Here is a 27,314-nt window from a genome sequence, read left to right on the forward strand (position 1 = left end):
GTCACATTGTTCTAAACTGTGCATACTTTGACAACTTTTTTTTTTTAATGCAAAGGAACACAGAAATGGAAAAGATTAGAATCTATATACTATTTAGTGCCGGAAAAAAAACATCATCTATGTTGCATGGGTGCAAATAATGAATCTGAGAGTGGGAAGCAGATCCATAGTAGAGCAGATCTTCCTTGACAGGTACTGAGAGAGCCCCAGGCTAACATTAGCATACACATGTTCTCTGCACAAAAATGAACTCGAGTCGTGGGTCTGTTCCAAAGAATGACAGAATGTGTGTTTGTGTTACGTTTCCAAGTGGACTTAATTGTAAACTAATGTATTGACATGTAAAGGTTTTAACAATCGCTCCCATAAAAGTGAAGCAAATATTGCGTTTCAGTGCAGTACTTTCCCACCTGCTCTTTATTTATGACAGGTTTAGACGGCGTGCAGTCATGCAGAGATGTTGTGGTGTGGCGGGCAGACACCCGTGCACCCTGACGACATCATTTTTATTCTGGATTTCTGGTGCTTTTGGCTAGTGTTAAGGTAAACGGGAAAACACCACTGATGCCTGAAATAAGGAAGACAAGAGTGCTTCTCTAAAGTGGAGTGCACTACTTGGCTGCAGCCAGCAGGGGTGCTGTTGATTCAGTCTGATTTAGAGGTAACCATCATCCAGGCAGCCTTAGTCTGCCCTGGTATGGCAATGGATATAAGCTAAATTCTCATTGTACAACATAATAAACAAAATTGAGGTGCTCAGTACTCTTGAGTTTCCAAAAATTTCTACAACTCTTTTTTTTTTTTTTTTTTTTTTTTTTTTTTTTTTGCAATAGAGTGATTGGAGCATGTACTTGTTGGTCACAAAAAACATTCATGAAGTTTGGTTCTTTTATGAATTTATTATGTAAATGTGACCAAATCTGCTGGGTCAAAAGTATACGTACAACAATGCTACTATTTGGTTACATGTCTCTTGGCAAGTTTCACTACGATAAGGCGCTATTAGTAGCCATCCACAAGCTTCTGGCAAGCTTCTGGTTGAATGTTTGACCACTTCTCTTGACAAAATTGGTGCAGTTCAGCTAAATGTGTTGGTTTTCTGAGATTGACTTGTTTCTTCAGCATTGTCCACACGTTAAAATCAGGACTTTGGGAAGGTCATTATAAAACCTTAATTCTAGCCTGATTTAGCCATTCCTTCACCACTTTTGATGTGTGTTTGGGGTCATTGTCCTGTTGGAACACCCAACTGCGCCTAAGACCCAACCTCTGGGCTGATGATTTTAGGTTGTCCTGAAGAATCGAGCTGTTTGGCCACAGTACCTAGCAATATATTTGGAGGAGAAAAGATGAGGCCTTTAATCCCTAAAACACCGTTGTTACCGCCAAGCAGGGTGGTGGTAGTATTATGCGCTGGGCCTGTTTTGCTGCTGCCAATGGAACTGATGCTTTACAGAGAGTAAATGGGACAATGAAAAAGGAGGATTACCTCCAAATTCTTCAGGACAACCTAAAATCATCAGCCCGGAGGTTGGGTCTTGGGCGCAGTTGGGTGTTACAACAGGATAATGACCCCAAACACATGTCAAAAGTGGTAATGGAATGGATAAATCAGGCTAGAATTAAGGTTTTAGAATGGCCTTCCCAAGTCACTCTATCACAAAAAAATAAGAGTTGTAGAAATTATTGGAAATTCAAGACAGCCATAACATTATTGCTTTAGAAGTGTATGTAAACTTTTGACCACGACTGTATATACACACATACACTCACATTACATATACTTTAAAGGGACATTGCTGGCTTCTCTTTCTTACCCTCCATTGTTTTGCATTTTTTTGTATCTGTAGTTATCATTACATATATGTATTTTTGCATTTGAAGAACTGTATTGTTGATAATAGAGGTACATTTTTATTATTCATTATCTATAGCGCTATTTCTATTGGTATTTGTATTGCTCCAGTTGTAGTGTAATAATGCTCATTGTCATTTCTGTATTATTATTTATTTCATTAACTGCTTCTTTGCTATCATTTTTACCATCATAATTGTACATATTGTATTTGCTGATGTTGCTCTATTGATGTTGTTGTTGTTTGCGGTTGCATGTTGTTGTTGTTTGCGGTTGCTGTTTTTGTTTTTGTCTCTCTGTCTTATCGCCCTCTTGTCCCCACAATTTCCCTCTCTGTCTTCCTTTTTTTCTCTTTCTATCCCCTCCTGCTCTGGCCTGACTGCACCGAATGATAATATAAATACATTTACTAAAGTCAAATACAAATAGACAACAAGAGAAGTATCCCACACTTCTCTTTTGTTAAGTAAATGTGTACAGCCCAGCCCGTATGGGCATCAATATAGCAACAATATGATATGCCCGAGAAGCTAGACAGGACAAAGTTAAAAAAATGGACATTGTAAAAATAAATAAATTAATTAAATAAAAGAAAAAAATAAACAGAAGTTCTGAATATTCACAGTTTCTCGTATCCCATCATAAGTTGGCCTAATAAAAGTTATTTTTTACCCTAGAAACACTTTTGAAAAAGAAAACCAGTACTTGTTTATTATTGATTCATTTTCAAAAAAGTCATAAAAACAGGTAAACATATATTCATACCAGATACAAAATGAGCTAGCAAATTGGAATATTATCCATATTATTCACATCCAAATTCTGTTTGAGGCTCGCAAGCTAAGATCTCCTTCTTTCTTTTTCAGCAATCTGTCTGCACTCTGTAAATGATTTTGTTTGCACAATTCCGATAGCCGCAAAAGTTAACCAGTTAGCTTTAGCAGAGATGCTAACAGTCCATTTCACATTATTGTTGTGCTTTCCTCTACCATGGCTGACATTCTGGTTGTTGATACTTGAAAACACTTGACATGAAGCACATTGCACCTTTTGAAAACAAAGAAAAAAACAGTTCTATGGCAAATCTGAACAATGGGTGTCATATTTTTTACTGATAGTTTTTTCAATGACTTTACAAAAGAGAGTGAGTATTCTGGTGTATTTAGTTTGTTTAACCATTTTGTTTTTTAATGTAAAAGAGCATTGAATGAATTCAAATACAAACCCCGTTTCCATATGCGTTAGGAAATTGTGTTGGATGTAAATATAAACGGAATGCAATGATTTGCAAATCATTTTCAACCCATATTCAATTGAATGCACTACAAAGACAATATATTTGATGTTCAAACTCAAACTTTATTTTTATTTTTTTTGCAAATAGTAATTAACTTAGAATTTCATGGCTGCAACAAATGCCAAAGTAGTTGGGAAAGGGCATGTTCACCACTGTGTTACATCACCTTTTCTTTTAAAAACACTCAATAAACGTTTGGGAACTGAGGAAACTAAATGTTGAAGCTTTGAAAGTGGAATTCTTTCCCATTCTTGTTTTATGTAGAGCTTTAGTCATTGAACAGTCCAGGGTCTCGGCTGTCGTATTTTACGCTTCATAATGCGCCACATATTTTCCATGGGAGACAGGTCTGGACTGCAGGCGGGCCAGGAAAGTACCCGCACTCTATTTTTCCAAAGCCACGCTGTTGTTACACTTGTCTTGCTGAAATAAGCAGGGGTGTCCATGGTAACGTTGCTTGGATGACAACATATGTTGCTCCTAAACCTGTATGGACCTTTCAGCATTAATGGTGCCTTCACAGATGTGTAAGTTAGCCATGACTTAGGCACTAATGTACCCCCATACCATCACAGATGCTGGCTTTTGAACTTTGCGTCGATAACAGTCTGGATGGTTCGCTTCCCCTTTGGTCCGGATGACAAGATGTCGAATATTTCCAAAAACTATTTGATATGTGGACTCGTCAGACCACAGAACACTTTTCCACTTTGCATCAGTACATCCTAGATGATCTCAGGCCCAGAAAAGCCGGCGAACTGTATTTAGTGACAGTGGTTTTCTGAAGTGTTCCTTAGCCCATGTAGTGATATCCTTTAGAGACTGATGTTGGTTTTTGATACAGTGGCGTCTGAGGGATCGAAGGTCACAGTCATTCAATGTTGGTTTCCGGCCATGCCACTTACGTGGAGTGATTTCTCCAGATTCTCTGAATCTTTTGATGATATTATGGACCGTAGATGTTGAAATCCCTAAATTTCTTTCAATTGCACTTTGAGAAACGTTGTTCTTAAACTGATTGACTATTTGTTCATGCAGTTGTGTACAAAGCTGTGTACGTCACACTTTGCCTGTGAAAGACTGAGCATTTTTTGGGAAGCTGTTCAAACTTAATCATGGCACCCACCTGTTCCCAATTAGCCTGCAGACCTGTGCGATGTTCCAAATAAGTGTTTGATGGGCATTCCTCAACTTTATCAGTATTTATTGCCACTTTTCCCAAATTCTTTGTCACGTGTTGCTGGCATCAAATTCTAAAGTTAATGAAAATGTTAAAAAAATGTTAATCAGTTTTAAAATCAAATATGTTATATTTTTAGCATATTAAACTGAATATGGGTTGAAAATGATTTGCAAATCATTGTATTCCGTTTATATTTACATCTAACACATTTCCCAACTCATATGGAAACGGGGTCTGGCCCTCTAATTTTCCTTTATGTCTTTGTACTTATTTGTCCATTAAACAATATTAACTTGTATCCATTGTGGTCTTAAAATAGTATTAAAAAATTCCTACATTTCACTTGTATAAACCTGCAGAGACCCTGTATACTGATACTGCCCTTGCTATCGACACTGTTTATGGATCGATCAACCGTCCTCTTACCTGTCGTTTACTGACTGTGACAATGCTGACTCACAAAAAGTTTTTGTTATATCCTCCTCTAACTCAGGGGCGTCACTAGACCTAATACTGTACTGGGTCACACCTGGGGCACAAATAATTCATGTGAGCGTGCAAAGCGCGCAAGCAAAAACATTTTTAGCACTTATTTATCATAAAAAATACATAAATAGTGCTTTAAACTATGAAATCATATCAGATTATGTTGTATGGATCTTTGATTAACCACCTGAAATTAACTAATGCATTTGACCTACTTGTGCACTTTTTTACTCCAGACTTCTTAACTGCTACTGTTAAAAGCAAAAAGGAAGGGCAATGAATATTTTTGAAATATATATTGCAGTAATCATCTGCAAATTTAACATCTACAAAAGTAAAACAAAAAATAAAGCACCCCTACATCTCTGGGTTCTTTTATACTATTTAATTTCAATTTATGGCAATGTGGCTAATCCTATTTCAGATAGACAAAACTATAAAATATACACAAAACAATAAAGCCACAGTAGTAGAATAAATGAACAACTGTTGTGTGTCCGTTCAGGGAATCATTTTCTGAGAAGTAAACTGTAACGTCTCGTTTTCATTTTTGCAAAGTGGTCAATCACTCTGGACAGACATGGAAATATTACAGCTGCTGTTATACAGTTGACCAGTGGTTCCCAACTGCTGGGTCGTGACATAAAAGTGGATTGTGTGTCATTTTCAGTGAGTCGCAGTCAGATGTGTGCATGAAAAAAAAAAAACGTTTAGGGAGAAAAAAATCAAATTGTGGCAACAAACCCAGATATTTTTAGCCATTTTTCTAGTGACTATTAGTGAGTATTTTAGCAAAAGGTAAACCGACTAACAAGTTGGAGGAGGACTCAGGACAGACATGGAAATATATTTTTTTTAAATCTAAATGGGGCAACAAAACCCGATATTTTCAGCCATCTTTCTGAAAACAAATACAGAAATGTTACTATTTTTTCTGGAAACAAAACCAGATGCTTTAGCTGTAGCTATTTTTCTGGTGACAAAACAAGACTATTTTAGTCAAAGTCACACCGATTAACAAGACAAGTCTACTGTGCTATTTTTCTGTGAAATAAACTTGAATGATTTAAAAATTTGGCTCACGACTTGATGATATGGAAAAATGTTTTTCTTCCTGAAGATAAACCATTTGAGAAGCACTCAACTCACACATGCTTACTCCAAATCATCATTGATGCAGAACCAGCAGACCAGAACCAACATTATGTTTCATGTTCATTAGAAATTGCCCCGACAGCTCGTACAGCAAATGAATATGTTTGTCTTGAAACAAGGAATAACGTTAGCTAATTTAGCATCAACTTAAGACAATGATGTTGCCTAGCTAGCTAGGACTTCACTTACATCTCTCATTCCTCGCTGCTTCTTCCCTGCTGCGGGCAAATAACTTTCTGATATCCATCTAGGAGTTACAGTTTGAGTCAAATCAAAATCAAAATAATATAATTAACAAATTGTTTTTGGCTAACGTTACCTACCTCAGCAGTGATTTGCATCCTCTCTCTCTCTCTCTCTCTCTCTCTCTCTCTCTCTCTCCCTCTCTCTCTCTCTCTCTTTTTCTTTCTCTCTCTCTCAACTGAAGTCTCGATCCACACGTGAATAAATTACCATATTAATTAGCCATGTGCTCATTGTTACGTGGAGTGAATACAGTAGCAATCAATTACCATACTAAGTAGTATGTGCGCTGCCGTCTATGTTATGTAGACTTAAAACTCTGAAGCGTTTTTTTTTTATTGGTGAAATTTTTACTGGGGCACTGCAGATTTCACTGGGGCATGTGCCCCAGTGAAATCTGTCTGGTGACGCCACTGCACTAACTCTTATTAATCTACTTGTTAATAACTGCTTACTTTCTCCTCTGACTCTGATTGCCATCGACGTTTCTTAAACTTTGCTGGTACTTTACTTCTTGGTGTTGTTTCAAGCTAGCTCAGCGGCTTGCTTAGCTATTACCATGCCTGCTCCTGGCTTCAGCTCGGTGTGTAACATGTTTAACATTTGAGATAATAATATACTACTGTACTGTATATAAAAATAAATTCAATGTCAACCATAGGGACTTAGGTTATGGGATCGGCGTTAAAAGGCATCAATCAGCAATGGCAATCACGTATTTCATGAAAATTGTCTGATACTGATCGATGGCTGATCATCGGAACATACTTGGTGCTAAACATAGTGCTTTTTTTTTTTATTTCTCTGTACCAGCATGCACTTCAGTGTGTGGTAGCGGGCCAGGTGTCGCACCAGGACAGAAAGGGACTTCTGGTGGCTCACTGATGCATTCCGTTATAAGGTTGGCCTCGGGAGTCGCCGCTGACCACAGCCCCATCCAGAAGCTCTCCTTCTTCCTGCTGGCTAACTTGGTCATGTCCCGTGACTGCCGTGGCGTCTTGCAGAAGGCAACCAACTCTAAAATTAGTCCTGAAAAGTAGTATGATTTGTAATCAGTTGATTTTCTTTTCCAGAAAAACTTCCTCCAAACCTTCACGTCAGTACCACTGCCTAAAGTGGGCGGTGCCAAGGCAGCAGTTGGAAGCGGTGGCCTAGGCAGCCTAATGAGTCTGTGGCTCAGGCTGCTGGTCAGTCTGTCGTTTTCAGAGGACGGCCAGCAGGGCATCCTCAGGACCACCGGAGCCCTGGAGGTGCTTGTCGAACTGGCGCCTCATCGACGCTACGCTCTGCTGGCCCTGCACAACCTTTGCTTCTGTCCTGCCAACAAACCTCACATCATCGCCAATGGTACGAGGAGTCAATTTGGAGTTAATTTCAACATTTCTTTTTGATTTAAGACACAGTGATGCTAATGGCTGTAAATACATTTAATAGTAATAGCTTATTTACAACACCTAAAACGACAACAAAAAACTAATATTCAAAATAGTAAGTGAATTTTACTTACAGTATAAAGCGCATTTCTACCTTCAAGGTACTCAAAGCGCTTTGACACTTTTACCACATTAACCTACTGATGACACTTTGGGGGTTCAGTTTCTTGCTCAAGGATACTTTGACATGGTCGCAGGAGGACTGATGATCAAACCCGCAACCTTCAGATTCAGAGACAACCACTCAGCCACTAATAATATATATATTATGATAATAACAATACAGTAAAGTCAAGATACAGAAACAAATAGTTCACCATGAAAACACATACAAATGCAAACAGGTTTTTCCTATCGAAGAAGGGGCACGAAGAAGTGAAACATATTTACAAACCTTGTTTCCATGTGAGTTGGGAAATTGTGTTAGATGTAAATATAAACGGAATACAATGATTTGCTAATCCTTTTCAACCCATATTCAATTGAATGCACTACAAAGACAAGATATTTGATGTTCAAACTCATAAACTTTTTTTTTTTTTGCAAGTAATAATTAACTTAGAATTACATGGCAGCAACACGTGCCAAAGTAGTTGGGAAAGGGCATGTTCACCACTGTGTTACATCACCTTTTTTTTTTTAACAACACAAACGTTTGGGAACTGAGGAATCTAATTGTTGAAGCTTTGAAAGTGGAATTATTTCCCATTCTTGTTTTATGTAGAGCTTCAGTCGTTCAACAGTCGGGGTCTCCGCAGTCGTATTTTACGCTTCATAATGCGCCACACATTTTCCATGGGAGACAGGTCTGGACTGCAGGCGGGCCAGGAAAGTACCTGCACTCTTTTTTTACGAAGCCACACTGTTGTAACACATGCTGAATCTGGCTTGGCATTGTCTTGCTGAAATAAGCAGGGGCGTCCATGAAAAAGACGGCACTTAGATGGCAGCATATGTTGTTCCAAAACGTGTATGTACCTTTCAGCATTAATGGTGACTTCACAGATGTGTGAGTTACCCATGCCTTGGGCACTAATGCACCCTCATACCATCACAGATGCTGGCTTTTGAACTTTTCGTTGATAACAGTCTGGATGGTTAGCTTCCCCTTTGGTCCGGATGAAACCATGTTGAATATTTCCAAAAACAATTCGAAATGTGGACTTGTCGGACCACAGAACACTTCTCCACTTAGCATCAGTCCATCTTAGATGATCTCGGGCCTAGAGAAGCCGGCGGCGTTTCTGGATGTTTTTTTAATGAATTTATTAATCAATCCAACAAAACAATACACAACAATACCATAACAATGCAATCCCATTCCAAAACCAAACCCGACCCAGCAACATTTAGAATAGCACTAAATAGCAATTGAGGACACACAAACATGAAACGGTACAATCTAAAAGTAGTGAAACAAAAATGAATATTATCAATATTAGTAACAATTTCAAAATAGCAGTGATTAAAAGTCCCTTATTGATATTATTATTAAAAACATTTATACAAAAAATAAAATAAAAAAATTAACAATGCATCGCATCATAAGCTTGACAACACACTGTGTCCAATATTTTACACAAACATATAATAAGTCTTATTTTGGTTCATTTAATACTTAGAACAAATTTAAATAATGGATCCCATATTCCAATATATGACTCATTATTATCTGAACTAAATGCATTTTTTTTCTACTGATATCGTCTCCATAGCTTGTGTATACAGTCAGTATGAATTGGACTATCAACATCTATCCATTTTTTTAATATTACCCTTTTTGACATTATGCATATTGAAAGAAATGCATTTTTACTCTTTCATGACACGTTACTAAATTGATGGCGATCCCCAAGAATACAAGTTTGCAATGTCATTGGGATGTTTATATTAAGGAATGTGATTGCTTCTTTTGTTTTCAACCATAACTTGTTTTATTTTCTCACATTCCCACAATAAATGAACAAGAGTTCCCTCAGCTGCCAGACACTTCGTACATAACTTGCTATCTACTACACCAATTTTAAACAGCTAAGAAGATGTAAAATACAATCTATTCAATATCTTAAATTGAGTCAGCTTATCTTTAATGTTTCTAAAGGGCTTATTAGCATTTTTCCAAATATCATTCCATGACATGTCTCTTTCATCTAAAATGTTTAAGTCCATCATCCATTTCCAAAAGCATGCATCAATTGCATTTGTAGTGTGGTGTTGTTCATTTATTATTCCATAAAATAGTTTAAATAATTTCTTAAATGTATCTTGATTGAAAAGTGCATCTTCCAGTTCATGGCTATTTAAAGACATACTTTCAGAGGATCTGCATTTATTTACAGCGTGTTTTAAAGAAATACAATTTAAAAAAATATTTCTGAGTACAGTATATTGATCAACTAAATCATTGAACGGTTTGAAAGAGTTTTTATTAATAATATGATGAGGCTTAGTAATACCTCTTGTCTTTCAATGTTGTCCATTTAACCACATTTTTATTAATTATGATATCAGCATTGTACCAAAGCGGTTGATTTACAGATGTCATTGGGTTGATTCTGAGTATTTTCTGACATAGTTTTAGAATGTTAAAGGTGGCTTCTATTGTTGATAAATGGTTTTCACTTTGCATAGTAGAACTTTAACTTGCACTTACAGATGTAGCGACAAACTGTATTTAGTGACAATGGTTTTCTGAAGTGTTCCTGAGCCCATGTGGTGATTGATGTCACTTTTTGATACAGTGCCGTCTGAGGAATCGAAGGTCATGGTCATTCAATGTTGGTTTCCGGCCATGGTGGAGTGATTTCTCCAGATTCTCTGAACCTTTTGATGATATTATGGACCGTAGATGTTGAAATCCCTTAATTTATTGCAATTGCACTTTGAGAAACGTCGTTCTTAAACTGTGGGTGCCAATCGTGGCACCCACCTGTTCCCAATTAGCCTGCACACCTGTGGGATGTTCCAAATAAGTGTTTGATGAGCATTCCTCAACTTTATCAGTATTTATTACCACCTTTCCCAACTTTGTCACGTGTTGCTGGCATCAAATTCTAAAGTTAATGATTATTTGCAAAAAAGAACGTTTATCAGTTTGAACATCAAATATGTTGTTTTTGTAGCATATTCAACTGAATATGGGTTGAAAATGATTTGCAAATTATTGTATTCCGTTTATATTTACATCTAACACAATCTCCCAACTTATATGGAAACAGGATTTGTACTTGTTTTTTTTATTTATAAACTTATTTGTATAAGTGATTCATTCACTGATATTTTTCATATGTTATTAATATTTGTCTTACATTTTTGGCACAGACAGACATATATATAGTAGTACAAGTACACCAACAATTAAATAAATATATACCCAAACAATAAAAAACAAGAATTATGTAAACATATTTGGATTGTTAGAAACCCTCAATCTTGTATGTAATGAAAATCATATTTGGATATGGTTGGACATTCTCCTTACACTTCATTCAAACCGTTCACCTTGTGTTGTGTGTATATACCTGATTTTGAAATTGAATTTACCCTTTAAATTAAAAGCCCCTTCCCTTTCAATTAGTATTTTGTAAACTTTCTGATGGAGTGAATAATTGTTTCTTTGAATGTAATGTGCTGTTTGTAGTTCCACAAGATTTTTAAAACTGCATGTCCAGCCCTTCAATTATGTTTTGATTAATTAGTGCAAATTAGTGTAAATATTTTATATATTTGTTTTGTTTTTAGGTATATCTGCATTGATAATTATTTTTCATTCATTCATTTTTTTGTTTTGAAATTTAAATCTCAAAATATTTGTTGGCTCTATTTAAGAGTATTTAATAATAAAATGTTAAGAAAATCAAAATGGCCACCATTTGTTTGATGTGCAAATAAAGGTCACATGTCATTCGTGCCTCCAAGTTCCTGTTAAGGCATGGCTGAAGGAGATATAATGTGCAGTATATATATATATATATATATATATATATATATATATTCTTTCTGCTGCATGTATGTAATTAGCCCTTTTTGAATTATTTCAGATAAAGCTCTGACAGTCTTGTACTGCTGCCTTGAAAACAAAGAGATGGAGATGCGCTGCATAGGCGCGTCTGCACTTTGGGCGTTGCTCCATAACAACCAACGGGTACAGTCACACACATACCTCTCTCCCCTATGAGCCTAAACAAATCCTTGAAATAACTTTATTATGCTATTGGACCAATGCCTTTTGTCTGTTTTGTATAATCCTCTTTAAAAAACTTTCTTTTTTGGCCCTCCAAGGCCAAGACTTCCTTAAAGTGTCCATCTGTTCGATTGCGGATCGAGGAAGCACACCGTATGTCCAAGAATGATATGAAAGGTATGCATTAAATTTCACTAAAACTTGACCCTGAATTTCATTGCGTGTATTTTAATTGTCTTTTTTCCCCATTTATTTTATCTGTACACCACAGATGCTGAGAATAAGCAGGATCCCTTAGGCTCCTACTTGTTGAAGTGCCTAGAAAGCATCTCCCATCTGCTAAACACATGATTGTAGTTTAGCTTATTTATATGCGTCATGTATCATGATTTGCCAAATATTTTCTAATTAAATTCACTTTTTTAGCTACTGTGAAACAACATTCAAGGGAAGATTTATTGCAATGTTGTTTTTTAGTCATTTGGAATCTTAGTGTAGATTCATCTTGTTTTGTAAGGGGATATTTGTGTCCATATTTTAAAAGGAACTATTAGGGTTACTATTAAAATATAAATATTATTACATAAATAAGATCAAATAGTTTTTTAAGTGTAAAAAAGGGTCCTTGAAATTTCACCTGCATGAACTTAAAATGTTAGCCTTTCCAAAACCACAACTGGATGAGGTTTGGTGATTGAAATTTCATTTTTTTTAAATCCGGCAGTCATTTTTCACAATTTATTAGTTTTTGAATAATCTGTAGATAAATAATAATTTCCCTGCATTGACAGTGTGGATAAAGGCATACACAACTATTGTTATGATCACTTAGTTGTATGTTTTGCATGATTACTGATATGGTTAACATTATGAGTAAGAATTATAAAATAATCGCCATTTCTGGACTTCCATCTTCTCTTCCAGAGACACCACAGCCTGTGTTTCCTCATGTTCTTTCAGCATTTCCTCACACATCTTGAGGAAAACATCATTAGAAGAGGACACAGGTCCTGAATTATTCTTTCTCCCCTCGATGTTGCTCCTGATTTTCAGCATCTCATTTAACTCTGAGTCTCTTTCACATTGTTTCCATCCAAACTCAGACCAAAACCTTTCTTCTTGAAAGACAAAATAATGAAAGATCACTGCTAATTACGCTCCTCTCCCTCGGTGTGTCCCATTTTGCGCAAGTCATTTTGATTTGAGAGGTCTTTAGAGGGGAAATTGAGGCCACTCCCAAAGTCAGATTCAACCGTTTATGTGACCGACCAATGTCTTTCCAGACTACCCGTAAGTGCAAACCCAAGTTTGCCTCATGCTGTAGTCCTTTCAAGGTAAAAAAAACAAAAACCCACCAAAATGTACTTTGAAAACTATAAAAAATAGTCAAAAAATGTTGGTTTCAGGCTATATCAAGAACAATGAGGTTCAAGGTTAAGTGGCCTTGTCAGTTAAAAAAACAACACACATACCACACGCCATACAATGTGGTACTGTAGGTTTGTGTGGTCGTCATGGCAATAGCACAGATATGGATAGGATTGGATAGACTTTTTTTTATCCCACAATGGGGAAATTATGTGGTTGCAGTGCATGAGTGAAACATTGAAGAACACATGGAGTACATAAAAGAGTACCAAAGCCGATGCAACCACCTGCCACTTCAGCCTCATCATTTTTACATACAGCAACAAAAATACAACACAATGAAAAACTAAAATTGTAGCAAGGAATAATAAACTATATACATATGTTTGCACAATTCATCGATAAATAATACAACCAAACACCCTGTTAACACCCATATACACAATTGACCTACATTGCATTGGGGTTTAGCACATTTAGAGAACAAAATGTTTCAGATTTTATATGTGTGTGTTGCCCTCTGTGGTAACATTTCAGACACACCTGACTAAGGAGAAACCAGCAAAGATCCATTTATCTTGGTACGTATCTTTTTCATTCCTGTTGCACAGTTTTTGCCTTATCATGTTTGCTTTGTTTGTTAGGAAGAATCACAATCAATCAAACCAATCAATTTAATTGGGAAAAAAAATTTAGTTGGTTTAGCATGCATGCGACATCTTCCTGCCTCAATTGATAAACTGCCTTAATGTGTGTATGCGTGTGTGTTTGTGTATACTGAGCTACCAGCGAGCTAATATGAACAGTGTGCTGTGTCTCAGTGATCCGAGAGTGAGCAGGAAGTTGCAGCTCGTGGTGTTGTTCCACTCTGGTGTCATCAATGCTGCTTTCATTCTTCTTTGCCGGGCCAAGATGGATGTCGTACAAAAGGAGCGCTGGTACTTCATGGTACTTCTCCTTCTCACTTCTCTTAAAGGTAAGCTGCAAACGTGTTGTTATTCTGTCTATATTTAATTGATTTGAATGTGATATTATTTTTGTGCTTTTATCTTAAATGGTGTACGACATCGAAAGTATGTTTGACAATCCAATATGTAGGATTACTGTGAATATTGTACTGTAGGTGGCAGAAATTCACCCCTAAATTACAGTAGAACCCTCAAAGTCGACCTGGTTGACCTCCAATCACCCCAATAATACTTGTGAAGTGAATTTTTAGTTTCATAGTCACTATTTGTTGGCTGCTTTAGTATAATTTTAACATTGTAATTAACATAAAAATACGGTTGATTGTGTACCCTGCCTTCCGCCCGAGTGCAGCCCTTTTGCGACCCCAAGAGGGACACACGGTAGGAAATGGATGGATGGGTCTAAATTTGTTTTTTTCTCAGTATCTACGGTGTCATACATCAAAAGTGATTCGATGGTGCTATCTTCAGGGAGAAATGAGTGCTGTAGACGTAAAAACCTGCACGGGGCTGTCTCATGTAAAAAAGTTTCAAGATTCATATGTCCTCCTAGTAAGCAAACAAGGTTGACCTTTTCTTGTATTTTAGTGTGACCAGGAGCCAGCAGCTACACAACAGCTAAGCACACAATGGCACACAAGCTAAACATAGGTAACAAGTGTCCTTCATTTAACAATATTGAAACAGCACATTTGTCAATATAAACAAGTATCAAATAATTAAAGTTGCATATTACTTACATACACAAAGCCTGCAAGGTAGAATGTGTTAAGACAATATCCAGTAACAAACGTGTCGGCGTCATTCAACCTACTGCATTGTGAACTTAACCTAATGAATGATAGTGACCAAAAAAAAAAAAAAAATCCCTTTCCTTCTAATTAAAGACAGCATATTTCCAATCCAGATGGTTCATGATAAACAGGTTAGGGTTTTTCATACCTACAGTTGTTGATTGACTAATTTCACTTGATCAAGACTTTTTACTAACATTCCACGCTACAAAACAATAGAAGTACCGTACCGTGGGAACGCCGTGGCGCAGTGGGAGAGTGGCCGTGCGCAACCCGAGGGTCCCTGGTTCAAATCCCACCTAGTACCAAACTCGTCACGTCCGTTGTGTCCTGAGCAAGACACTTCACCCTTGCTCCTGATGGGTGCTGGTTGACGCCTTGCATGGCAGCTCCCTCCATCAGTGTGTGAATGTGTGTGTGAATGGGTAAATGTGGAAGTAGTGTCAAAGCGCTTTGAGTACCTTGATGGTAGAAAAGCGCTATACAAGTATAACCCATTTATCATTTATTTATTTATTTTCTGAACTACAGTCTATAAAATTTGCTACACCTCCCTGATACCGAATACTTGTCAAAACCGACATAACCACAACACCAGGGGGAGCTCCTCAAACCCAGATTCTGATCTCCCAAAGTCTTAAATCATTCTCCTTCTATGCCACATCATTATGGAATGCACTGCCAACAAGTGTAAAAGAAAGTGCATCTCTATCCTCCTTCAACAGCACACTAAAAGAACACATCCAGGCAGCTACAATCCGAGCCTAACTCCGTCCCCCACCTCGTCAGATTGTAAATAATCAAATGTATATACTTCTTCTTATGCTTTCTGAGCTCACTATGTTCACTGCTTGCTGTACATATCCTACAAAGTGAGACCTACACTGTTACAATATTCATTTCTCAGATGATAAACTTGTATGATGACTGAAATATGCTGATATCAACCTAACCTAACCCCCAACCCCCTCCAGATCCCATCAAATCCATCCATTTTCTACCACTTATTCCCTTTGGGGTTGCGGGGGGCGCTGTTGCCTATCTCAGCTACAATCGGAAGGAAGGTGGTGTACACCCTGGACAAGTCGCCACCTCATCGCAGGGCCAACACAGATAGACAGACAACATTCACACTCACATCCACACACTAGGGACCATTTAGTGTTGCCAATCAACTTATCCCCAGCTGCATGTCTTTGGAGGTGGGAGGAAGCCCGAGTACCCGGAGGGAACTCACGCATTCACATGCAAACTCCACACAGAAAAATCACGAACCCAGGATTGAACCCTGACTACTCAGGACCTTCGTATTGTGAGGCAGACGCACTAACCCCTCTTCCACCGTGAAGCCGGATTGTAAATAATTCAATGTATATACTCTGATGATTAACTTGTATGACGACTGTATTATGCTGATAGTATATATTTGTGCCATGAATTGATTAACGTGGACCCCGACTTAAACAAGTTGAAAAACGTATTCGGGTGTTACCATTTCGTGGTCAATTGTAGGGAATATGTACTGTACTGTGCAATCTACTAATAAAAGTTTCAATCAATCAAACCTGTATACAAGCTGCACCCACTAAAATTTAGAATACGAAAAAATATTTTTTATATATTAGCTGCACCGTACTATAAGCCGCAGATATATACGTTGTGAAATTAGTTATTTACACAGAAAGATTTTATAAGTGTTATTTTTTTCAAAATGGTGTTTGTGACACGGCAGTGAAATGGCTGGAAAAAAAAAACAGAAGTCATTGTCATGGACCGACTAGCTGCGAAAGCTACCTTTCTAATTAGCTAAACAGACTCTATACCACCACGGTGCTGTTTTGGTGAATTTACAAAACTAAAATCCATCTATTTTCTATCGCTTATTCCCTTTGGGGAGGCGGGGGATGCTGTTGCCTATCTCAGCTACAATCAGGGGGAAGGCGGTGTACACCATGGACAAGTCGCCACCTCATCGCAGGGCAAACACAGATAGACAGACAACATTCACACTCATACAAAACTAAAATATATAACAAATAGAATACCATTTATTGTAAGTCGATAATGCTAACAAACAGTCATAAATGTGTTAGCATATTTTGTAATACTAATAATAGCTTCAACACTTTAAGATAGCGTGTACAAATATGCATGAAAACACTCCTACAGACATCACATATGGGATAGTTTTAGTAAGTATGAATTATTTTAGTTGTATAACTTTCAAACATTGCTTTGAGTGATAAATGAAGAATATATATGAGTAGAAAGCTATGGACGATTTGAAGACTAAATAGCACTCTACTTTCGATTTGAAAGCACTAATTGGAAGGACACTGCAGCACCTGCTGTGAACGAACTCGCCCAAAAGATGGGGCCATAGTATTTGCTTGTTTTATTTTACTTTTTGAATTATGGCTGTCCATAAATTAGCTGCTCCGTTTTATAAGCCGCAGGAAAAAAGTAGCAGCTTATTGTACGGAATTTAGGGTATGTATGATTTGTGGTGATTCTGTACCGTATCGGGACACCCCTACTCTTTATTGTACCTTCCAGTATTCACATTTTTAAAATCTTGTTAGAAAGAAGCCCCACCAGTACAATTATAACACACACTTTCTGTAATGTGTCTCTCTTAACCCATCCCCCCTGCAAATCGTGTTAACTAGAAACCGTTCCATTACAGTCCTATTGTAACAGACGCTACCGCTGTACTTCTTTCTTAAATTACATCGTCTCTCACCTTTTTTATCAAACTTGAAGACTGAAGACTTACAAATTTGCAGTGTGATTGAACACATAATTTCAGAACCAATGAAAACCGCTGTATTCCACTGAGTAGCCAAACCGTGTGTGGTTCTATGGCTATGATCTCCCTTATTTGGTTTCTGTGGTGGTTTACAAAAATTCCTCAAAGTGTTGTGTCACTCATGACGATGGTTTCCAAACCCCAATAAAGGGGCGTGTCCAGGTGCTGTCCAGGACAAAGAGACGATCACCATCCACCTCCAGGAAGGGATGCTACTCGACTGCTTGTGTCCGTGGGATGCCAACCTCACTATGGTGTCTTGGACCAAAGACCCAGACCCAAACTCCATCGCTGTTTTCCACCCCGAGTACGGAGTAGCTACTACTTATCATTACCGGAACCGTATCGAGTTCTTGAGGACCACGCCAATGGACGGAAGTATAACCATGAGGAACGTCACCCACCAGGACATCGGAGTTTATCGCTGCTCTCTCCAGACGTTCCCACAAGGCCCCTGGAACCGAATCATCCAAGTGGAGGACTTAGGTAACCTTTTCACTCCCATTCTTATCTTTTCGCTGACATTTAACTTTCTGCCCCCACATAGATGAACCGCCCGCAGACGAAGCTGAAGAAAACGCTGCGGTCGTGGAGGCCGAATCTCACCTGACGGCGGCGCCTAACAACAACCTGACCATTGAGTGCAGCCATGGGCACAACGGCACCGTTCTGCAGTCGGTGGTGGAGCACATGGCGTTGGGTCATCCATGGGTGATCGTCGGCATATGCAAGCGCGTGGAGGGCGGCACGCTGAGCGAAGACTACAGCGAGCGCGGTCACGTCAGCTGCGAGGACAGCCTGGACATCAGTCTGCACCTGACGGCCGTGGCGCAAGAAGACGACGGCTTCTACCGCTGTAGCTTCAGCACGGACGCTGGCCTGAAGACCAGCACGGTCATGGTCACAGTGCCCGCTACTGGTAAACAACTCACTAAATTCTAGGGCTGTGATCCTTTGGGCACCACATGATTCGATTTGATTCATGTGGGTAATGATTCGATTCAGAATCAATTCATGATTGCAACCAATTGTCGATTCAAAATCAATACTTTTTTATAAACCTGGACCTGCTCAGTGGCCTTGTGGTTAGAATGTCTGCCCTGAGACTGGAAGGTCGTGAGTTTAAACCCAGCCGAGTCATACTAAATATTAGAAAAATGGGACCTGTTACCTCCCTGCTTGGCACTCAGCATCAAGGGTTGGAATTGGGGATAAAATCACCAAAATGATTCCCGAGCGCGGCCACCACTCCTGCTCACTGCTCCCCTCCCCTGAACATGGGCATGGGTCAAATGCAGAGGATAATTTCACCACACCTAGTGTGTGTGTGACTATTGTTGGGACTTTAAGTTAACACTGGGTGCCAGTTCTATTATTAACCACATTCCTCCAGATGTGATAAATGTTTACTTTACTGGTTTTATTTTGAAAATGCTACCCAAACATTTAATAAAGTCAAATAAAAATAAGGCAACTAGAGAAGTATGCAACACTTCTCTTTTCTAAAGTAAGTCTGTACAGCAGATACGGGCGTCTACATCAACTGGATGATTTGCCTGAGTGGCGAGACAAGAAATATACAAAATAAAAATACCCCCAAAAATGTTTAGTTTTTTTAGAAAAAAAAATATTTAAAACTGTTTAAAAATTGTTACAAATAAGAATTGTGAGTCATTAAAAATAGGTTTGTTTTTACAACCCTACCAAGTAGTCATATTCATTGGTGTCCCCTCACACTGATGTCATCACCAGGTGGCTTCAGCCTGTCCGTGTACATGATGTTTGTTTACTTGGGGACAGCGACTGCTGGACTCATCCTGCTGACGATCCTGATCATCATCATCCTGCTGAGGCGCAGGTAGGCGTCTTTAATGTCATGTTTTTTCCCCAACATGTTGATTTTGAAGGTCTTGAGGTCAGTTAAAGCAAGAACACAATTTTATTCTTCCACTACTAGCAACATTCTTACCTTCACGCTTACAGCAACATCCATCTTTGTCCGGATGTTGCTGCTGTATCAGTCGAGATCGATACATTTATTACAATCACTGTGTATGTCTAGATCCGGGTGTTTTTGACCGCCATTTGTTTATGTCTACGATTCTGGGACCTCTAGTCCATATTTGGTAACTTCTGCCCGCTAGCATTTTCCACCCTGCTGGGTTGTGCTGCGCTCTGTAGACCAGAGGTGTCAAACTCATTTAAGCTCAGGGCCCGCATGGAGGAAAATGTATTCCCAAGTGGGCCAGACTGGTAAAATCATGACACGATTACTTAAAGACAACTTCAGATTGTTTTCTTGGTATTATTTTGGCCAAAAAAGAACAAGTACATTCGGAAAATATACATAATTAAAATAATCCTCTTGACAAAACACTTCAAGTTTGTTGTTCGTTCTGAGGAAAAAATGTGTGCAGTTTCAAAAAGTCAACAAATGACAATTAACTTAGATGTTTTCTCAGTGTGTCTACAAAGCCATCAAAGTCTAAGTCACAGCCTATCAGGGATTGACCGAATGAATAATAACATCTCATTTGTCATTTCCACATATAAATCCTGTGTTAACTCAACACACTAAGAGTGTAACTATTTAAGAGGGTTGAATTCCACTCTGCGTCAATTATTACCTTTTTTGATGTGTTCGAAGCAGCAGATGTAAAATGGCAAGTTTTATGATTAATTTATGTTGAAGGCAAGGAGTTGCAACCACGATTTACTGTGTACCTCTTGCTTGGCATACTTGCTTGGCTTGTTCGCTTGCCTAACATAATTGCTAATGTGACATCCAGTGGACACATTTAGAACAGTGGTTCCTTTAACAAAAATGTGCAGCTCATTTTTATTCTTAGCAAACCTATCTTGCGGACTGCAGGCCGGATTAAACCTGTTCGTCGTACGTTTGACACCCCTGCTCTAGGGCTTCTTTCTTTGGTCCTGTCTGATGTGGTAGACCCTGACTTCAACTGATTTTGTGCTGCTAGGATTACAAAAACCCAAAACCAGTGAAGTTGGCACATTGAGTAAATGATAAATAAAAACAGAATACAATTATTTGCAAATACTTTTCAACCTATATTCAATTGAATGTACTTAAAAGACAAGATACTTAATGTTCGAACAGGTAAACTTTACTTTTTACAAATATTAGCTTATCTGGAATTTGATGCCTGCAACATGTTTCGAAAAAGCTGGCACAAGTGGCAAAAAAGACTGAGAAAGTTGGAGAATGCTCGTCGAAAACTTGTTTGTAACATCCCACAGGTGTGCAGGCTAATTGGGAACAGGTGGGTCCCATGATTGGGTATTAAAGCAGCTTCCATGAAATGCTCAGTCATTCACAAACAAGGATGGGGCAAGGGTCACCACTTTGTGAACAAATGCCTGAGCAAATTTTTGAACAGTTTAAAAACAACATTCCTCAACAAGCTATTGCTAGGAATTTAGGGATTTCAGCATCTACTTTAAGTATTTACGTAATATCTTCAAAAGGTTCAGAGAATCTGGAGAAATCACTGCACATAAGTGGCAAGGCTGAAAACCAACATTGAATGCCCGTGACCTTAGATCCCTCAGGCTGCATCAAAAACAGACATCAGTGGGTAAAGGATATCACCACATAGACTCAGGAACACTTCAGAAAACCACTGTCAATAACTACAGTTTGTGGCTACATCTGTAAGTGCAAGTTAAAACTCTACTATGCAGAGCCAAAGCCATTCATCAACAACACCCAGAAACGCCGCCGGCTTCGCGAGCTCATCTAAGATTTACTGATGCAAAGTGGAAAAGTGTTCTGTTCTGACGAATCCATATTTCAAAATGTTTTTGGAAACTGTGGAAACGAACCATCTGGACTGCTCCAAAAAACAACAGGCACAGCAAGAGCGAGTCCATAAACGTTCCTGTAAAATCATTACAAGGAGAGCTGGAAACATCTCACAACCCCTACCATCACTCCAGACCAGGAGAGAGGAGGCTGCAGTGAAGCTGGTCAGGGATATGCATGACGAGCAAGACCCTCTGCATGACCTGCTACCTCTAACACGAGGCAGCTGTACTGCTTGGACATTGAGGAACCAACATACGCTGGCTGAACCCGAGCCCAAAGCCAAGACAAAGAAACTTAAAAATCTACCATGCACACTGCAATTAAGCTGTATAATGACACTATCTAATTAAATAAGTAATACAGTCATATACCAGAATGCTAATAGTTTCCATGCTGCTGCTGCCCTGAAAATGTCTTTTTTTTTATATATAAAATACTGTCTGTTCTTTTAATTTTTTTATTTTTGTTTGATATTTATTGTAAAGTTCAGCTGTTTTTTCAGTGGGGCCTTGGCTCCACTGCAAGCATGATTTAATAAAATCAAGTGAAGTTATAAGCGCAAAATTCAAGAGCCAGCATCTGTGATGGTATGGGGATGTATTAGTGCCCAAGGCATGGGTAACTTACACATCTGTGAAGTCATCATTAATGCTGAACGGTACATACAGGTTTTGGAGCGACCATGTTGTCATCCAAGCAAGGTAATTTTCATGGACGCCCCTGCTTATTTCAGCTAGACAATTTCAAGCCACATTCTGCCCATGTTACAAAGGTGTGGCTTTGTCGTAAAAGAGTGCGGGTACTAGACTGGCCTGCCTGTAGTCCAGACCAGTCTCCAATTGAAAATGTGTGGCACAATATGAAGCCTACAATACGACAATAAAGACCCCGAACTGTTGAGCAACCTAAGCTGTAGATCAAGCAAGAATGGGAAAGAATTCCACCTGAAAAGCTTCAAAAATGTGTCTCCTCAGTTCCCAAACGTTTACTGAGTGTTTTTAAAAGGAAAGGCCAGGTAATACAGTGGTAAAAATTCTCCTGTGCCAACTTTTTTGCAATGTGTTGCTGCCAATAAATTCTAAGTTAATGATTATTTGAATTAAGTTTCTCAGTTCGAACATTAAATATTTTGTCTTTGCAGTCTATTCAATTGAATATAAGTTGAAAAGGATTTGCAAATAATTGTATTCTGTTTTTTTTTTACACAACGTGCCAACTTCACTGGTTGTGGGTTTTGTATTTATTCCTGTTTGGTATGTTTTCTTGCTGTCCTTCTGAAATTTGTTGGTGGTACATGCCATGCAGGGATTTTCTTTTCATGGCTCCTTACTGGGCTCCTGTTGCCCAAAGTGTAAGTACAAAGCTTCAGGATGCTGGACCTCCTCCATGTGGAATGCAAGGACTTTTCTTGTCTTGATATCAGTTCATTTGTATCTATAGGTGTTGAAGTACTCATTGAGTGGAAAAACAAGTTGTTTGTATATTGAAGCTATTATCTAATACATTTGATTTATGACACCAAAAGGATTCCAAATGTTTCGAATAACTAGATATGATCAAAATCATAAAACTGTCACGGAGATTCCCCAGCTATTTTGAGAGTTAAAGGGTAAGCCAGTCACTTGATCTGTGACGTATTGGTGGGGACCACAGATCCCTTCCCCATCAACAACAATACTAATCAAGCAGGCTTTGAGAGAGCCAAAAATGATTATTTTGGAAAAAATATGAAACAGAACCTTATATTTTTGAGCCCAAACACAAAGAGGGCTAGCAATAAGTGTGCTTAACAGTTGTAGCTTTATTCTGACACTACAGCATCAGCAGCTTGGCTAAGTGCTAAACATCCAAATTAACCATTATAAAACACTTACTATACAATTTCCACTCTTGCTGGCACCCCGACCACTGGGACGTTCACATAGTCCCGTTAAGATGAAGAATCCATCGAAATCCTCTTGAAGGGTTAAAAAGAACTATGCCTTGCAATTATGCCTTTTTCCTCGTCTGGGAGGGATGTCAAAGTCGACCAGCCTGTCGATCCATGGCCACATTTGTCTACTAGCAGGAGAGAGCTGCATGAATTATAATCTAAAATTTACTTTTAGCAAGTTTAAGACAAAGCAGAAGCAGCCGCCAACTTATAGTGTGTCAACAATAGCAGCGTGAGATAGCATTAGCTCACTGCTATCAATGCGCTGCTAAAATAGTCTGTCTGCGTTGGTGCTTAAAACATTGTTGGTTACTTTTCAGGTGATGACATGTACAGTAAATGTGGTATTGTTTGTGGTTTCTGGGGGTTTTTAGAGGGTATAATAGTGAAACACAATCATGCATCTAAAGTCAACTATATCCACTTACTTAATTACTGGTACTTGAATGGCCTATGGTGATGTGATCCAAGGTGGGGGTGATTGATGTTTGATGACGAGGGCCTTAAGATCCTGTTGTCCAGTTCCAGGTACTCCAGTGTCTATGTGAATTGTAGGCTGCCTGTTGTCATCCAGGCCGGGCCTTTCTTAGCCAGCAAACACGTTTCTCTCTCAGGTGTGCAAACTTGTGCAATTTTGTCTCCTCCCCCTTACCTACTCTGACCCGCTCTGCTCACCCCTCACCTTGACATGTGACTGTCTGCCCTCACCTGGATTCGAACCATGGAGCGTTGTACCTGCAGCCAGCTGTCCTGAATGTGTTTCTATTGTAAGTTGTGTGCTTTACTAAACAGGAAGAAGAGCAGGACAGAGGAGGTGAGGGATAAGCTCCACCCATCTCACACACAAGTAAGGCATCATTGTTCTGCATTAAATACAAAACACCCTTTAAAGGCCTACTGAAATGAGATTTTCTTATTTAAACGGGGATAGCAGGTCCATTCTATGTGTCATACTTTATCATTTCGCGATACTGCCATATTTTTGCTAAAAGGATTTAGTAGAGAACATCGACGATAAAGTTTGCAACTTTTGGTCGCTAACAGAAAAGCCCTGCCTCTACCGGAAGTTGCAGACGATGACGTCACCTGTTGAGGGCTCCTCACATATTCACATTGTTTTTAATGGGAGCCTCCAGGAGCAAGAGCTATTCGGATCGAGAAAATGACAATTCCCCCATTAATTTGAGCGAGGATGAAAGATTCGTGTTTGAGAATATTGATAGCGACGGATTATAAGAAGAAAAAAAAAAGGCGATTGCATTGGGACAGATTTAGATGTTTTTAGACACATTTAGTAGGATAATTCTGGGAAATCCCTTATCTTTCTATTGTGTTGCTAGTGTTTTAGTGAGTTTAATAGTACCTGATAGTCGGAAGGGTGTGTCCACGGGTGTCTTGAGGCCAGTGTCTGATGGAAGTCGATGGCAGCTGTGTGGACGGCACAAGCTCAGCTGATATCCGGTGTGGCGACTTTTTACCACAATTTTCCCACCAAAAACTGCTGGTTGACATTTGGTCTGGATCCATGTTCGCTTGACCGCTCTGATCCATAGTAAATCTTCACCTCCGGGAATTTTAAACAAGGAATCACCGTGTGTTTGTGTGGCTAAAGGCTAAAGCTTTCTAACTCCGTCTTTTTACTTTGACTTGTCCATTATTAATTGAACAAATTGCAAAAGATTCAGCAACACAGATTTCCAAAATACTGTGTAATTATGCCGTTAAAGCAGACGACTTTTAGCTGTGTGTGTGTGTGCAGCTCTAATATTTCCTAACAGTCCTGCCATCACGCATACAATCATCATTATGCAACGTTTTCAAGAAAAAAGTCCCGGGAAATTTAAAATTGCAATTTAGTAAGCTAAAAAGGCCGTATTGGCATGTGTTGCAATGTTAATATTTCATCATTGATATATAAACTATCAGACTGCGTGGTGGGTAGTAGTAGTAGTAGGCCTTTAAGATAAAGATCTGCCAGATCTGTTCAGGCACGTAATAGCCTTTAATGTGGGTGATGTTAACACAACTTTGATTTGTCATCTTTTATTTCATCTCATTTGAAACCAAGGTGCGTGTGTCTCCAGAGAGATGGCGGCGCTGGTGGGCGAGAGAGCTGACATGCACACAAGTCTATTGAGACCACATGCAAGTCAAGCGCAGTGATGAACTGGGCAGCCATCTTTGCAATTCTTCACCCTCCCTCTCTCGTGTGTGAGCAACAATACTTTTATTAAGGAAAACTTTCTGGGAGTTTAACTTTTAACTGAAATAAAAGTGACACATGACAACACTCAAGTTTATTACCTCAATCATCAAAAGAGAGTATTTACACAAGGTGAAACATGAAAGTGCTATCAAGGTAAATCAGACATACTGTATGACTGCTAAATGCTAAAGTGATGCATTAGAAGACGTAAGTGCTTGTACATTTCTAGCAGGTGTGTGTACAGTAGACAATAAATTAAAACAAATGGTTGCAGTGGGTCGAAAGGCACTTTACAAAGAATGGACTAATAAAAAACTACTTTTTCTAATTAATTGATTTTAGTTATATTAATCCTTTTAGCCCGCTTCAAACTTTTTGTATTGTATTTAATAGGAATTCTAATCAAATAAAATGCCTATTTTCAAATATTTCTGTAACTTAATTCAAGTATTTTTACAATACATCCTAATGACAATAATTTTCATACATGTATTGATGCAATTTGCCTCGTAAAGTCTGACTTCAACATTTGCCTCTCAAGTAAATGGTTGTACTTGTATAGCGCTTTTCTACCTTCAAGGTACTCAAAGCGCATTGACACTACTTCCACATTTACCCATTCACACACATTCACACACTGATGGAGGGAGCTGCCGTGCAAGGCGCTAACCAGCACCCATCAGGAGCAAGGGTGGAGTGTCTTGCTCAGGACACAACGGACGTGACGAGGTTGGTACTAGGTGGGGATTGAACCAGGGACCCTCGGGTTGCGCACGGACATTCTCCCACTGCACCACGCCGTCCCCGTACATCCAAAATATTACACAGCTGTTTTTTACACCACTACAACCACAAACAAAAACATCCAACAGTATGAAATCATGAATTAACAGTAACTATTTAAAAAAGACTAACGACCTATGACAGCTTCTTAATGTGATATAAATTAGTTGTAAATGTAGGCTTTAACATATAAGTGTTTGAAAACCACACTTGTTATAAAAGGCTACTTCTGCTGTCACACAACATACAAAACAAAGTGGACACGATCATGAATTAAACTTAAATGACATTATATAATACAGGTGTGACTATACATAGTTCTACATTCGGTCGACAGTAGTGCTCAAAAAGTGTCCAAAGTCTGGGCAACTGTCATTGAAGTAACCTCAGGCTACAAGTGGCTACTCGGCCACTAGAGGGCGATAGTGCCTCTTCCTGGTGCCTCCTCCCTCCTCCGCCTCCATCCGCCTGCTGCTGCTTCTCCTGCTCTTCCATCTCAGGCTGATGGGCTAGGAAGCTGGGGAAGGTCTGCGCTCTTGGGAAGAACGTCATCTCCATGCTGCTTCCTGGGAGGAATCAAAATATATCAGATGATGTTTCCTAGCAACCGGTGTAAGCACAAGGATGAATGATGTCATTCCACTTTAACTTATATAATTATTTTTCATAAATGAGGAGAACATTTGTCAATATTAAATGTGTAATGTTTCTGTACAAAATATATTTAAGTGTGAATCCTGCTAAAAACACAGATGCGGGATTATTTTTGCAAGAACATCTTGAAATAAA

At 38.7% G+C, this 27,314-nt stretch overlaps 3 protein-coding genes across 6 annotated transcripts in view; 2 read left to right on the top strand and 1 right to left on the bottom strand.

The window, feature by feature from the left end:
- Positions 1 to 12,277, top strand: part of rttn (rotatin) — a 134,592-nt gene extending 122,315 nt beyond the window's left edge. For both annotated transcript variants that reach the window (XM_061922064.1, XM_061922065.1), the window contains exons 45-49: positions 7,033 to 7,226; positions 7,293 to 7,566; positions 11,693 to 11,796; positions 11,934 to 12,012; positions 12,107 to 12,277. In XM_061922064.1, the coding sequence (XP_061778048.1) occupies positions 7,033 to 7,226; positions 7,293 to 7,566; positions 11,693 to 11,796; positions 11,934 to 12,012; positions 12,107 to 12,186 (731 nt within the window). In that variant the 3' untranslated portion in view covers positions 12,187 to 12,277. The remainder of the gene's footprint in view (positions 1 to 7,032; positions 7,227 to 7,292; positions 7,567 to 11,692; positions 11,797 to 11,933; positions 12,013 to 12,106) is intronic.
- Positions 12,278 to 12,433: 156 nt separating this feature from the next.
- cd226 (CD226 molecule) lies at positions 12,434 to 25,826 on the top strand. Of its 3 annotated transcripts, none has more exons than XM_061922066.1 (7): positions 12,434 to 13,784; positions 14,025 to 14,179; positions 17,925 to 18,260; positions 18,322 to 18,693; positions 19,527 to 19,632; positions 24,329 to 24,383; positions 25,605 to 25,826. In XM_061922066.1, the coding sequence occupies exons 1-7, from the start codon at positions 13,708 to 13,710 to the stop codon at positions 25,671 to 25,673; spliced, it is 1,170 nt and encodes a 389-aa protein (XP_061778050.1). In that variant the 5' UTR covers positions 12,434 to 13,707; the 3' UTR covers positions 25,674 to 25,826. The 3 variants fall into 3 exon arrangements, with proteins under 3 accessions (XP_061778050.1, XP_061778052.1, XP_061778051.1); XM_061922068.1 differs by having other exon boundaries at positions 25,621 to 25,826; XM_061922067.1 differs by having other exon boundaries at positions 12,434 to 14,179.
- Positions 25,819 to 27,314, bottom strand: part of dok6 (docking protein 6) — a 138,872-nt gene continuing 137,376 nt past the window's right edge. The window contains exon 8 of the mRNA XM_061922070.1: positions 25,819 to 27,091. Within this exon, the coding sequence (XP_061778054.1) occupies positions 26,898 to 27,091 (194 nt within the window). The 3' untranslated portion in view covers positions 25,819 to 26,897. The remainder of the gene's footprint in view (positions 27,092 to 27,314) is intronic.

Source organism: Nerophis ophidion, linkage group LG15, assembly GCF_033978795.1.
Source record: "Nerophis ophidion isolate RoL-2023_Sa linkage group LG15, RoL_Noph_v1.0, whole genome shotgun sequence".
In the NCBI taxonomy this organism is placed as follows: Eukaryota; Metazoa; Chordata; class Actinopteri; order Syngnathiformes; family Syngnathidae; genus Nerophis; species Nerophis ophidion.